General features: G+C 41.8%; 2 protein-coding genes across 2 annotated transcripts in view; both read right to left on the reverse strand.

Annotated features, from left to right (window-relative positions):
• Window positions 1–1,445: 1,445 nt before the first annotated feature.
• The window catches only part of TXNDC12 (thioredoxin domain containing 12), a 30,225-nt gene continuing 18,735 nt past the window's right edge, over window positions 1,446–12,935 (reverse strand). Inside the window, exons 3-7 of the mRNA XM_002915723.4 lie at window positions 7,806–7,858; window positions 6,930–7,003; window positions 5,020–5,089; window positions 4,219–4,302; window positions 1,446–2,300 (exon numbers count right to left, since the gene is read on the reverse strand). Of these exons, the coding sequence (XP_002915769.1) occupies window positions 2,221–2,300; window positions 4,219–4,302; window positions 5,020–5,089; window positions 6,930–7,003; window positions 7,806–7,858 (361 nt within the window). The 3' untranslated portion in view covers window positions 1,446–2,220. The remainder of the gene's footprint in view (window positions 2,301–4,218; window positions 4,303–5,019; window positions 5,090–6,929; window positions 7,004–7,805; window positions 7,859–12,935) is intronic.
• KTI12 (KTI12 chromatin associated homolog) lies at window positions 10,242–12,709 on the reverse strand. The gene has a single exon (XM_002915728.4). The coding sequence runs from the start codon at window positions 11,867–11,869 to the stop codon at window positions 10,808–10,810; it is 1,062 nt and encodes a 353-aa protein (XP_002915774.1). The 5' UTR covers window positions 11,870–12,709; the 3' UTR covers window positions 10,242–10,807.

Consider the following 12,935-nt stretch of genomic DNA (forward strand, 5'->3'; position numbering starts at 1 on the left):
CATTCACGGATGGACACTTGAACTGCTTCCATCTTTTGGCTATTGTGAAAAATGCTATGAACATGGGTGTGCAAATATCTATTCAAGTCTCTGCATTCAATTCTTTTGGGTATATACCCAGAAGTGGAACTGGTGCTTCATATGGTAATTCTATGTTCAATTTTTTGAGGAACCCTGGGAAATAACTTTTAAGAAAATAAAGATCTGAATATCAATTCACTAAAATTTCTGTGTTCAAGTTATCTCTTATAAAGTCTATACCCCAGATTGAAAACTCCTGTTCTGAGTCACACCTTGGAACATAAAGGAGATAATGCAACGTGTGGTGGGAAAAAGCATGAGTTTGTGAAGTATGAGAGGCATGGTTAGAACTCAGTATTTACTTAGTCTACAAACTGCAGGCAAGCTAATTTGCTCTCCATAGTTTCCTTTTACATAAATGTGGCTAACAATACTTCTCCCACAGAACTATAAAGACAATAGATGAAAGGAACCTACCAGAGAGGTTGACAATTCACTTAAAGCTACATTGTTCTGGGATCTTGGTACACAGGGCAGAGGAATAACCTTTGCTCTAGAAAAGCATGCCACCTGGTGTCAGCCACAGATGGGCAGAGAACTACAATATAACATAGTGTGGGGCCAGGACTGATGTGCTTGCGGGAGGAGGTACAGGGGACACTTTATCCTCAAGAGAAAGGTCAGGAAAGACTCTCAGCAAGAGGGGGCAGTGGAAGCAAGCCAAGCAAAGACACAAAAGCATAAAAAAGCATACTGTGAGGGGAACTTGAACAAATTTGGTGTCACCACAACACAAAATGCAAAGATGTGCACAGGAACAAACGCAGTTGAAGAAGCAGGCAGCTTCTTAAAGGCCATGCCAAGAGCTTGACTTTCCTCTCTGCCTCGGTTTCATTGTATACTTCAAATTCTTCTGTAAAATGAAGATTGTTATACATCTTTCTCATAGGGCTGTCAGGACTAAGCACAGCCAAAATAGGATAACACACACACAACACTTGGAAGAGTGCCTGGCACATACTGAGGCCCAAATATCCTTATGGTAATACTACTGTCTTGAGGTGGCAAGAAAGGCTTTGAGCAGGGGAGTGATGCTGTCACATTTGCATTTTGAAAAGATCAGTGGGGGAAACAAGAAGGATGGACTGTAGAAGGAGAGAGTGCTGGACATAAGTAGGCAAGTTAAGAGGCTGTCACAATAAATAGTCTAGGAAATAGAAAAAGCCTGCCCTGCACGAAAACAGTGACAGTGAGGATAGAGGGAATTCAGCTATTTAAATAGCAGAAGAGATGGGCTCTGATGCCCATCTGAATGTGGGAGGAGCAGGAGTGGGAAGAATCCTCCCAGTTAGTTTTCTTCCTGAAGTGATCTCCATCCCTCCCTCCATTCTCCAATAACAAAAAGGCCATCACAACACATTTCCTTTCAAAATTTTATTAAAGTTTAATGGAACAATTGATATTTTTAAATTTTTTTGTTAACCTCAGTACAAAAATACAGTTAACGACTTGACAAAAATGGCTCCATCTAGGCCTCGAAGGTTTCTATTTCTGTAACAGTAACAGGGAAAAGCATGCTTCCAGCTGGGCTGAGTCCAAACACACAGCCATTCCTGCACACACATGCGTGCAAACAGGGAAGCCCAAGCAGGAGAAAAGGATGGAAGTTGCCGGGATTCAGGAAGAAGCCCAAGATCATTTCCAGGAGAAAAGGAGAAGAAACGCGTTGGTCTCCTCGGCGGGGGTAGAATTACTGATTTACATTTAGGTTTGTTTTTTGAAATGATAAACTATTTCTGCAATTTTGATACTGTAGAAAAGATGCGACTGGTCTCCTTTCACCACCGAGGTGAATAAAGCGGGAGGAAATGGAAAAAGATTCAAATATTGAAGTGTGAGGAGTACACCTCCAAATGGCTCAAGTTTTGTGTCAAAAGCTGTCATTCTTGACGTTCCATGACAAACAAACATGTAGGAGGGGGGCTGGAGAAGGAAGTCTGCCGCGCTCTACTGGATCCACAAACGTGGAGACCAGCTACGGTCTGCAGAAGTCTTCCACAGTGAGAGCGCTCCTCCCCATGTAGGCAGGAGCAAGGTTTCCTGGTTGGTTTAATTGTTCTGAGCGATTCCTCATTACTCCCTCCCCTCCTGCTTTCCTTCCAGAACACTATCTCTGATGAAAGAAGGGATATAGTCATGTTACAACTCATCTTCAAGATGTTTCTCTCTGAAGGCATCCCCCGTCAGCCTCTCCTGAGCTTCCTTCATCCCCTGAATAACTGTGAAATAAAGGTTGGGGGGAGAACGTATGAAGTAGGTTTTTAATATCTGACATTTGACAACTAACATAGATTTTCATTACAAGAGAAATATGACAGGAGCACAGGATCTGGACTCGAGATCTAGTTCTGGATTTTAGTCCTGGGAAGTAATTTACCTCTTTGAATTTGTTTCCTCATCTATAAAATGAGGTAATGCCATTTACTTCACACAGGATTATTATAAAAATTAAATGAATGGATAATAAAAGACCTTTATAAATTATGAAATACTACAAAAAATACTACTAGTGACTATGGCTCATCCTCCAGGATTAGGGCTGAATCCCTGTCACAGACTACAGATGTTCATTGTTAAGGGAATAGAAAACACCCTCCTACCATTCCCTTGATATTCTTTTGATGAACGCTGCATTTAAATCATTTCCTGTGGAAGTTACAGGAGAGAGTGTGCATGTGTTCAGAGTGGAAATGGTCTTCAATGGAGGAAGCAGTCATTTCTAGCATCAACTCTACAGAGAAGCAACCAAATTCTCAGTAAAAAAAAAAAAAAAAAGAGCTGAACTATCTCAGGACATCTCTCTTGTCGACTTAGCTTCAAGGAGGGCAGCTGTTTCGGTACAGGCTCTCTGTACAGCGACAGGCCAGGAGCTGGGTTGGGCCAGAGTCTGTAAAGCCCAGAAAGCAAGCCTATAACCTCGTAAGATCCAGGCAGTGTAGTTCGTTATTTCCCATTTGCTGTGCCTAAGCCTTTGGTAAAGCCACGCTTGATGTTCGAGTTTCATGTCCGCTGAGCCTCAGGGGATTCAGACAAGCATCTTGTGTCCGCATTTGGACTAATGTGTTAAAAGATGATGGCAGTGGGAAGTTGGATGAAATTCTAAAGGGAAGGTGAATCTCCAAGGTCAAGAGTTGGGGGCCTAAAGTCTAGCTGCCCTTCCCATGTGGGAAATTTCCCTCTAATAACAGCCTCCAGTGATCTGCATTTGGGTAAGGAAGATCACATTTTCCTTACCCATGGGAAGGAGATAACCTCTCCAGATCTCTTTCCTCTCCCTATTCTGAGAAATGAGTTCCAAGGACTCAGACATAAAGTGAGCAACGACCTAGCAGCATGGCAATGCGGGACACATGGTAACTTGGCAAACAACCCACTCTTATAGATGACAGGAGGAACTTTGGTAGGAAAACAGGGACAGTACTTAGCATGAATTCCAACCCCTGCCTCTAGAATGATTGTGCTCAAGGATTCGAGAACAAGAAGGCCTGACATGATTTCGACCTTCCTTCACCTGTTTGTGCTGATGCTATTCTCTCCACCTGGAACATGCTTTTTGCATTCTTCTGCTGGCTAGATCTCATTCTTCAGGATTCGGTCCAGTCACTGTGTCCCCCAGCAAGCCTGCATACTCTCCATGTTGGGCTACACCCCCCACCCTTGCTTCCATAGCTTGAAATGTCCTCCATCTGCCCATAGAGACAAATTCCTATCCTTCTAGGTCCAGTTAAAGTTTACTATTTATGAAACCTCTTAGACTTGATCACATAACGGCACTCCCCCTCCTCTGAATTCCTATAGGAAGAGCAGCATTACCACAGTGGGAAAAAACTTAAGTTCTGGACTGAAATTCTGGCTCTGCAACTTAATTTTGAGACCACAGGCAAGTGACTGTCTCCATGAACCTCAGTTCTTCAGTTTCCTGTGGTTCAGTTAGCTCCAAACTGCACTGTAAGCAGCTAGGGAAAGGGCTCAGTCTCATCTTTCTCCTATATTCTACACAGGTTCTAGCCAAAAGCTAGTCATGCTTGAGATGCTCAACTAACACGCAGCATCTAATCTCCTCCCATAGACCTTGCATGTGGTTCGTCCTACTTAAATTTAGCAGCAATTCTCCCCCCACCCCCAACATAACCATACCTTGCTCAGCACTGATGTAGAAATACTTGTAGCTGGGGTTTCCATTCTCATTGATGATTTCAGGATGCACCTTGCCACTGGGATCTATTGTAGACAAAATGGCACAAGGATTGCAGTAATTATAACAGAGAGGTATTTCAAATGCTATATAGTATATTAGGCCTTCTAGAAAATGACACTTGCCCATCTTTCTAGCCCCTTATCTCACCACTCTACCCCTTGTGTTTTATGCTATAATCACAATGAATTTCTTGCAGCTCCCTGAACTCAAGTCCCCCATGCCTTGGCATATATGCTGTTCTCTCTTCCTGGCATGTTCCCTTTCTTCTTGATGATGGTGGGATCCTACATTTCTGTTTGTCTCCCCAAAAGAATCCAGTGGAATGCTGAGCAAAGATTTGACGGTCATTAAATTTAACATCTTTTATAGTTTGTGGAAAGACATTTGTCTGATTTTAGTATTCCACTGCCTCAGTTGCACTGTGAGGTCGAGGGTAGGAACTGTAGCTTATCTCTGTCCCTGTAGTGCCTAGCACAGTGCTTGACATAGGCTGATACACAAATGAATAATGGATGATGAGTACTCTGTCACCGCTCACAAAAACAGTTATTTAATGGAAAACATTTTCCTTCAGACTTGAAGTTCTGGCATTCGGAACTCCCCCACTCTCCTGAAACTGGCTTTTGTTTGTTTTTGTTTTTAACCATCCTTGTATAGTTTCACTAGATGGGGTCAGTGCCTTGACTCCTTAATCTCTCCCTCCACATCACAGATCCCCAGATTAAGGTCTTTCACCTTACCCAGGAAAAGGATTCGTGGAATATAACCTCCATCAGGGCTGAAATCTTCATCCTTGGGCTCCTCTTCATCCTATTAAGTGTAAACCTTAAGTCAGATCATGTCCTTTTCTCTTCAAAAGCTTTCAGTGGCGGGGAGCCTCATGGCAACATTGGTTGTGTGACCAACTCTTGGTTTTGGCTCAGGTTGTGATCTTGGGGTTGTAAGACTGAGCCCCAAGTCAGGCCCTACACTCAGTGCAAAGTCTGCTTAAGACTCTCTCTCCCTCTGCCCCTCCACCGTGCTCTGTCTCTTTCTTAAATAAATAAATAAATCTTAAAACAAAACAAAACAAAATAAAAACCTTTCAGGGGCTTCCCCTCTCACTCAGGGTAAAACCCCAAGTCGCTACAGTGGCCTAAGAGGCCCTACATAATCTGCACTTCTCTAACTTTATGTCCTACCCCTTGTCCAGTCTTTTCCAAGGATGCTAACCTGCTTGCTGTTGCTGTCCTTAAACAAGCCAGGCGTGCACCTCACTCAGGCCTTTGCACTTGCTCTTACCCTCTGCCAGGACACATTTCCTCCATTATTCACAGGGCTTACTCCCTTTTTCATTTCAAGTCTTTGCTCAAATGTCACCTTTTCTAACCATGTATTTGAAATTGCAAAGCATCCCCTCCACCCTTCATTTTTAGCCATAGCATCTACCACCATTTGACATATTTTGATTAACTTATTTGTCTATCTCCCCATATTCAATTTCCCATATGTAATTTCAATAAGGGTGGGGAATTTTGTCTGTTTTTCCATTGCTGATTCCCAATACCCACATCACTGACTTGCACACAGTATTTCTTGAATCAATGAATTAATGAGACTGACATTTTAGCCATAATTATGGAGTTACAGTCCTCCCAGGAGATATGACCACATAGTTAGCTTTAGTTTAAAGAAATGTCTGAATTTGGAGAATGCTCACGTAAGACATTTCTGTTTCCTTCGAGTGGTGATTCTAACTTAGAAAGTGATGAGAAGTTCATATGCATAAGAAATTAACAGTAATTGTTGTCATTTTTGGTGTGGATCCCATTTCAGGAGTTAAACGGGATTTCTTCAAACTCCAATATAATTTTGACTTGAGTGAGGTGTGTCAGCATTCAGGCTATCCACCAGTTACGTAAGCAATCCTTTACAATTCCTTAGCTGCCTCAACATTTCCCGTTAATATGCTCAAAAGATTTCCCGTCCTAAGTTTAAGTAAATATTATCTTTACAGAAACTTAGGGCTCGAAGTTTCATCATAGAGCATCCAAGCATCCCTCATTTGAAGAGCACAGCCTAAAAGGCAGCACAGCTAGGTCAAGTACCTATTCTTAATCACTTATTAGGCTCTATGATCTTGACTAACTCACCTAATTTCTTTGGTCCCAAGATGTTCAAAATGGAGATAGTCCCAATGGCCAAAAAATCCCTTCTAAGATCTGATATTCTAATTTGAGATTACAAGATGTATAATCTATGTCAAGTACATAAAGGATATCTAATGAAGAAATAAGAAGGCTGTATACACAAGCCCAGCACAAAGAAGGGGCTCAACTGCATCACATTTTGCAGGAATCTGTGTCCTGCATGTGTTTTTATACCTTTAGTTCAGCCATTAAATGATGTAAAACATGTCGTAATTATAGACTAAGATTGAAGGGACCTTAAAATGTAGTCATCTTATTTCTCTTCCTCTTCCTCTGACAAGTGGAGGCTAGATGGCCTTCTACAGCTGACACATAAGCCTTAGTATTAGAGGTCAAGAGGAAAACATTTGTATACAGGAAGCCAGCTCTGCTGAGTACGATTTTACATCATTAACGAAGATAATTTTAGAACAGCGAAGACTGGAAATCACAGCAGAAAGGAGAAATTCTCAAAGTCTTACCTCAAGATTCACCATCACAAAATTGTGGGAAAGTTCTGAAATTTCTGTAGATTCTGCAAATTTGGGCTTTAAAGCTAGGAGGGGAAAAAAATTTTTAGAATAGATGAAAACATCATCGTCATACCCAAACCCTAATTGGCTGAGTTGATTCAAATAAATGAAAAAAAATTTTTTTTTTAACTCCTAAGAACCAGAAATCAGGACACCTGAATTCTGGTCATGCTTCTGCCACTTACTCACACAGGTATGTCACTGGAGTGACTGACTTCATCTCTCTGAAGCTTTTATCCTATTTATAAAATATGGATAATAGCATGCAAATGAAAAAATTATTTCTATTTGCTTTTTATAGCCACATTTCAAGAACTTCTATTGAAGTAACAGACAAAAGAGTAGCATTACAACATATATATATATAATTACATTATTTACACTAATCTTGTACTCCTTTTCCAACTAGGATTCTGTTGAGTGTAACATACCAAACAAAAGAAAAAACCTGATTGGGAAGTAGCAAGGTGGCGCAGCAGAAAGAACACATGCCACAAATAACCTTGAGCTCTAATTTGGTTGCCACCTCCTCCAGGAAGACTTCCCTAACCACTTCTCATGTCTCTGTATATTTCAGTTTCCTATATTTACTGTCCATACAACTACCGTAGCACTTAATCCTATATTCTCCCTAACCATATCTCAATTGCTTTACCTTCCAACCCCTTGCAGAGGTAACTGCAAACGTCTTGAGAGCAGGGAATCTATGCCATATATTTCTTTGGTATTCCTTAAAGCTATCAGCAGTGCTGGGACAAAGTCTGGCTAATATTTTTAAGTGTTAATATTTAATAACACATTGGAGGTTTGATTATTTGCACTTACCTTTGCAAGCTCCACACCAGGACTTGTGGATAATCACCATCAGAGGCAAGCCACTTAAAAAGAAAACAAAAAAATTACAATCTAGTAATTCCACTTAAGTGTATCCTAACAAAATGACCACCTTATAAAGACAAAGTTTAATGTACAAAGACGTTCATGTAGTATGATTCAGATTAAGAAAATTTGTAGACAACCTAAATATTAAATATAGGTTATTGCAATAAAATTATTGGTAAGTTCTGACATTCCTATAAATTCTGCAAATTTGTGTATTAAAGCTAGGGAGAAAAGACTAGAAGAGAAGAAAACATTAAATTACAGTATTTCTAAATGTTATAGTTCTGTAACCATTGAAAATGTTAATAAAACTTTTCATTGGTATGTCAAATTAAAAACTAGAATGGGGTGCTTGGCTGGCTCAGTCAGTATAACATGTGACTCCTGATCTTGGAGTCGTGAGTTCAAGACCCATGTAGGGCATAGAGCTTACTTGAAAATAAATTTGAAGAACAAATATAGGGGTGCCTGGGTGGCTCAGTCAGTTAAGCATCTGCCTTCAGCACAGGTCATTATCTCAGGTCCTGGGATTGTGGGACTGAGTCCTTTGTCATATTCAGCAGGGAGTCTGTTTCTCCCTCTTCTTCTGCCCCCTCCCTGTTCGTGTTCTCTCTCTCTCAAATAAATAAATAAAGTCTTTTAAAATAAATAAATAAATCCTCACAACAATCCTAAGGTATATACTATTAATGTTCTCATAAAAGAAAGGAGAAAACGTAGACTAAGATTCCTAAGAGATTAAATATTTGGCCACACAAAATCTAGGTTCCGCCACTTACTAGCTAATTCATTAATTCTGACTCCAAAACCAATGTTCTTTCTGACCACTATTGTCTACTTCAATTTAGGACGACAATCCACAACCAATAATCAACTAACTTTGAATCAGAGAATAGAGGTTGGAAAAGGCCTTAGAAGTTGCCTAGTCCAAGCCTCCATTTCACCCAGAAATTCTAATATATCATCTAATATATTATATGTAATTACAATACATCCACTATATCTAGTATAACAAAAGGTGATCCAATTGCCTGATGAACAAGAAACACTTCACCAACCAAGGCAACCCATCCTTTTAATAGCTCCATGCACTTAGAGCAGTTAAGGAAACCTTGCTCCCTCCTCTCTCCCAAGCAAACTCCTATTTATCTTTCTAGAGCAGAGATCAGCAAACTATAGTCTGTAGACCTGATCCAGCCCACTGCCTGCTTCTGTAGAGTGGTAAGATACAAATTTTTTTTTTTCCCTAAAAGGAAATGAAAGAAATGTACCAAAACATAATAGTAGTTATCCCTAGGTAATGGGATTGTGGATTTTACTATACTTTTTCTGTATTTTCCAATTTTTCTATAATTAAATGTAATTTTTATAATTAAGGAGGAAAAAAACTTCTTTTTTAAATGATGAGCAACATAATCCACCTGAACCACTCTTGGCCAGATGAAGCTCTTAAGCTCTCAAGGCTCAAATGCCAACTTGTAGGAGAGTCCTACGTAAGCAGCCATTGACTTTCTCCATCTTCCAACCCCTGTATCACCACACCACCATACACTGTATAAGACGATCACTGCATTTACTACAGTGAACTCTATTACTTCCCTGCCTCCCTGCAACAGACTTGGGAGTTTCATCTTTAAATGGTTGAAAAACAAATCTAAAACATAGTACCTTTTGATGTTAAAATTCAATATAATTCACCCTTCAGTGTAGTTTTATTGTCATTATTATCATACTCATTTGTATACTTATTGTATATGGCTGTTTTTGTGATACAATGTGCTACAGTTAATAAGCTGCAACACAGACCTTATGGCCTACTAAGCCCAAAATATTTACTATATTATATTTACTTTGTTGACCAATGTTCTAGAGTGAAAGTTCAAATGTTAACTACATGACGCCTTCTCAAAACTTCTTTCTCTCAACAGCTAATTTTCCTTTCCTCCTCTGGGGTTCCAAAGCATTCTGTCATCATCCTGTAACTACCAACCCTTTTCATCCCATAATCATGTTTACTTGTTTGTATTTTTCACCAAACTATTAATTTCTCTAAGGCAAAGACTGTATCTAATTCATCTCTGAAAATCACAAATGCTGGCAAGGTACGCACCCACCATCTGTTTAAGGAAATCAATGAAAGAATGAAAAGAAGCTTAAAGTGATATTTGCCCTGAAATACAGAATAAAGCACAACAGTTATAGAAGTTGTCATAATTATTCTAGCTAGACCAAAATATCTAGTCTCTCACTAAGCACTATCAAAGTACTATTTTGGTCAGAGGCATAATAAGTGATATTCCTGGATCTAAATATTGCATAATGTAAATTACATGAAGAACATTAAGTTACATTAAGTGAAAAAGATTCCAGCAGACTTTCTTCTTCTAAAAGATTTTATTAGATGAAATAATCTAGTAGTTATGTCTTTCACTTCCACTAAAACCAAAACTTCCCAAGGACAGAAACCAGTGGATTTATCTGTGACCCCCTGGCCCCAGGACAGACTAGCAAGAAGTAGGCACAGTACTCAAAAAACTGTTTGTGGTATGAATGAAGGGACAGTGCAGATGCAGAACTGAGCCATCTTCAGTTCCTGCTCATAATTGTTTTAAAACAATTCACCCATCCAGTCTGCTCTCCCACAAGTGGAGAAATCATCAATGTGTGACATCCCAAGTAGAATCCAATCTAAACGAACCGTGTCCACCTGAGCTCTGTCCCCTGGAGAAATGTGCCAACAAGCCAGTTCTCCATTTTTTTCTAGTCTCAATTTATGCTGTAAACTCAAGGCCTGGCACAGAGCAAAGCGCGAGTAAATCAGTCACAACAGCTCTAGTATCACACACCAACATACTCTGCAGACCTTGAGACTACTCTATCAAGAAAACCAGAGAGCAGTGGAGGTTAGACGAGGAGCCATGGCTTGCCCCCCCCACTCCCTCTGGTTAGTGAAGGCTCTGGCTCAGATACTGCAGAAACATGTTGGCCAGCTGAGGCAGGTTCTCATTGTTGGGATGCATTTTGGTGTAGGAAATAAACTGGCGACGGAGGCGACTCAGTTCTGCCATGGTCAAAGGCCGGGTAAACTGCAGGTGCTCGGTGGTGCCAGGAAGCTTAAGAAAGTCTCCAGGGACCGCGCTCTTCTGCGCTTCCATCAGTCCCGCCAACACCTGGCTTGTGACCTGATCCAACTGGTGCAGAAAGTTGCCAGAGGCAAGGGGCTGGGACTGTGTAGACTGATGGGGTGGGGGAGCCTGGTTCTCAAACAAGGCAGCCCGTATCTCTGCCAGGGGCAAAGGCTCCTCGAAGCCCACCAAGGTGAACAGGGGCCGGTCCCAGCGGTTCCGAGAGTCTGGAGCCTCAAAGCGCTGCGTTAGGGCCTCCATAAGTTCAGGAGGGTAAAAGGCACTAGACACACGCTTTGCAGATTTACCGAATTCTGGAGTCACAAGAGCTGGAAGATCTGGCGCCCTGGTTTCCTCCTGCTCCAGTTCCTTAGGTACGTCGGCCTGGGTTCTTGAACTTACTACAAAGTCCATTGCTTGGGGTTCCCTAAGGACACTGCTGCTGGCCGCCAGAGGTCTCCCTCCTTCCTCAGTGCGCGGCCTCCAGCTCACACTGGCGTTCTGGTGGCTGTCTGCCGCACCCGCCGCCCGAGGTCCCCCGCTCAGACCACCTGGCCGTACGCAATATACCAAGCAGAGCGGGGTGCGCGCCGCCCGCGCGAGGCAGTAGAGCTCGTAGCGGAATCCCTTGATGTAGTTAAGGGAGTCGAGGATGACCACATCGTGGCGACTCAGGCGCCGCTCCACCGCAGCTCTCAGAGCCCCGCGCAACGCCTTCTCACGGGCCGAATCGCCGTACACGGTCGCGTCCTCTGTGCCCAGCACCGCCGCGTCATCCACCACGTACACCGCGCGGCCCTCGGCCTCTAGCGCCCCACGGAGCTCCTCCGTGCGCCGGCTCTTGCCGCTGTACGGCAGCCCGCAAAACACCACGAGTGGCATCCTTACAGGGCGCGGCCATATGCAACCGCGCAGCGTCAGCTTCCGGGGTGTCGACGTCACGCTCACAAACCGGAAAGGCAAACTGCACTTCCTGTTCCTCTCGATTCTTAAAGGACCTACTGTTGCTATGGAAACGCGAGTTCTACTCCATTAAACCTAGGCCCTGCTCTCTCAGAAAGGTGATGGAAACTAGAATGACATCAGTTATTTATGTCAAATAGGCATCAAAAGAATGTGATTCTCCTTGTGGCCAAAGACTATGCCCAACCATTTATAATGGGGCCTTAATGAGCATTAAACATTGCAAAAACAATCAGCACTATATTTAGCATACAAAAAGACCATTCACAAATGCTAGTTCCCCTTCATCCCTTACACCTAGTGACTCTCAGTAACTGTTTACTCAATAACCATTTCAATCATTAAACTTCTCCACGACTGGGAATTCAAAAATGAACATCAAACATTTCCCCCATAGGAGGTTAAGGGTCTGAATGTGAAAAATCAAGCACCTACAAGCAGAGTAAGATAATACTATAATGAATAGAGTAGGTTGGGATGTAAAAGTAGAGAAGAGAAAAACAAACTGCCCCCCAAAAAGACTTAAGACTTTATCTAGGAATAGTCATTTGCTTTAGAACTTGAAAAACTAACAAATTTTTCTCCTGGGTAAGGTTGCCTGATAAAATACAGGATGCCTAGTTAACCTTGAATTTCAGATAAGCAACAACAAAAAAATGTTTTTAATATGTCTCAGATATTGAATGGGACGTATTTAAAATTACTTCTTAGTCAATACCAGCGCAGGACACCTGGGTGGCTCAGTCGGTTAACCATCTGCCTTCAGCTCAGGTCATGATCCCAGGGTCCTGGGACGGAGTCCCACACTGGGCTCCTTGCTCAGTGGGGAGTCTGCTGCTCCCTCTTCCTCTGCCTGCAGCTCACCCTGCTTGTGTTCTTTCTCTCTCTGCCAAATAAACAAAATCTTTTTTTTAAAGTAATAAATAAAATAAAACTATTTCTTATTTACCTGAAATTCAAATTTAACTGGGCATCCTTATTTTTA

This window comes from Ailuropoda melanoleuca, chromosome 2, assembly GCF_002007445.2.
Source record: "Ailuropoda melanoleuca isolate Jingjing chromosome 2, ASM200744v2, whole genome shotgun sequence".
In the NCBI taxonomy this organism is placed as follows: Eukaryota; Metazoa; Chordata; class Mammalia; order Carnivora; family Ursidae; genus Ailuropoda; species Ailuropoda melanoleuca.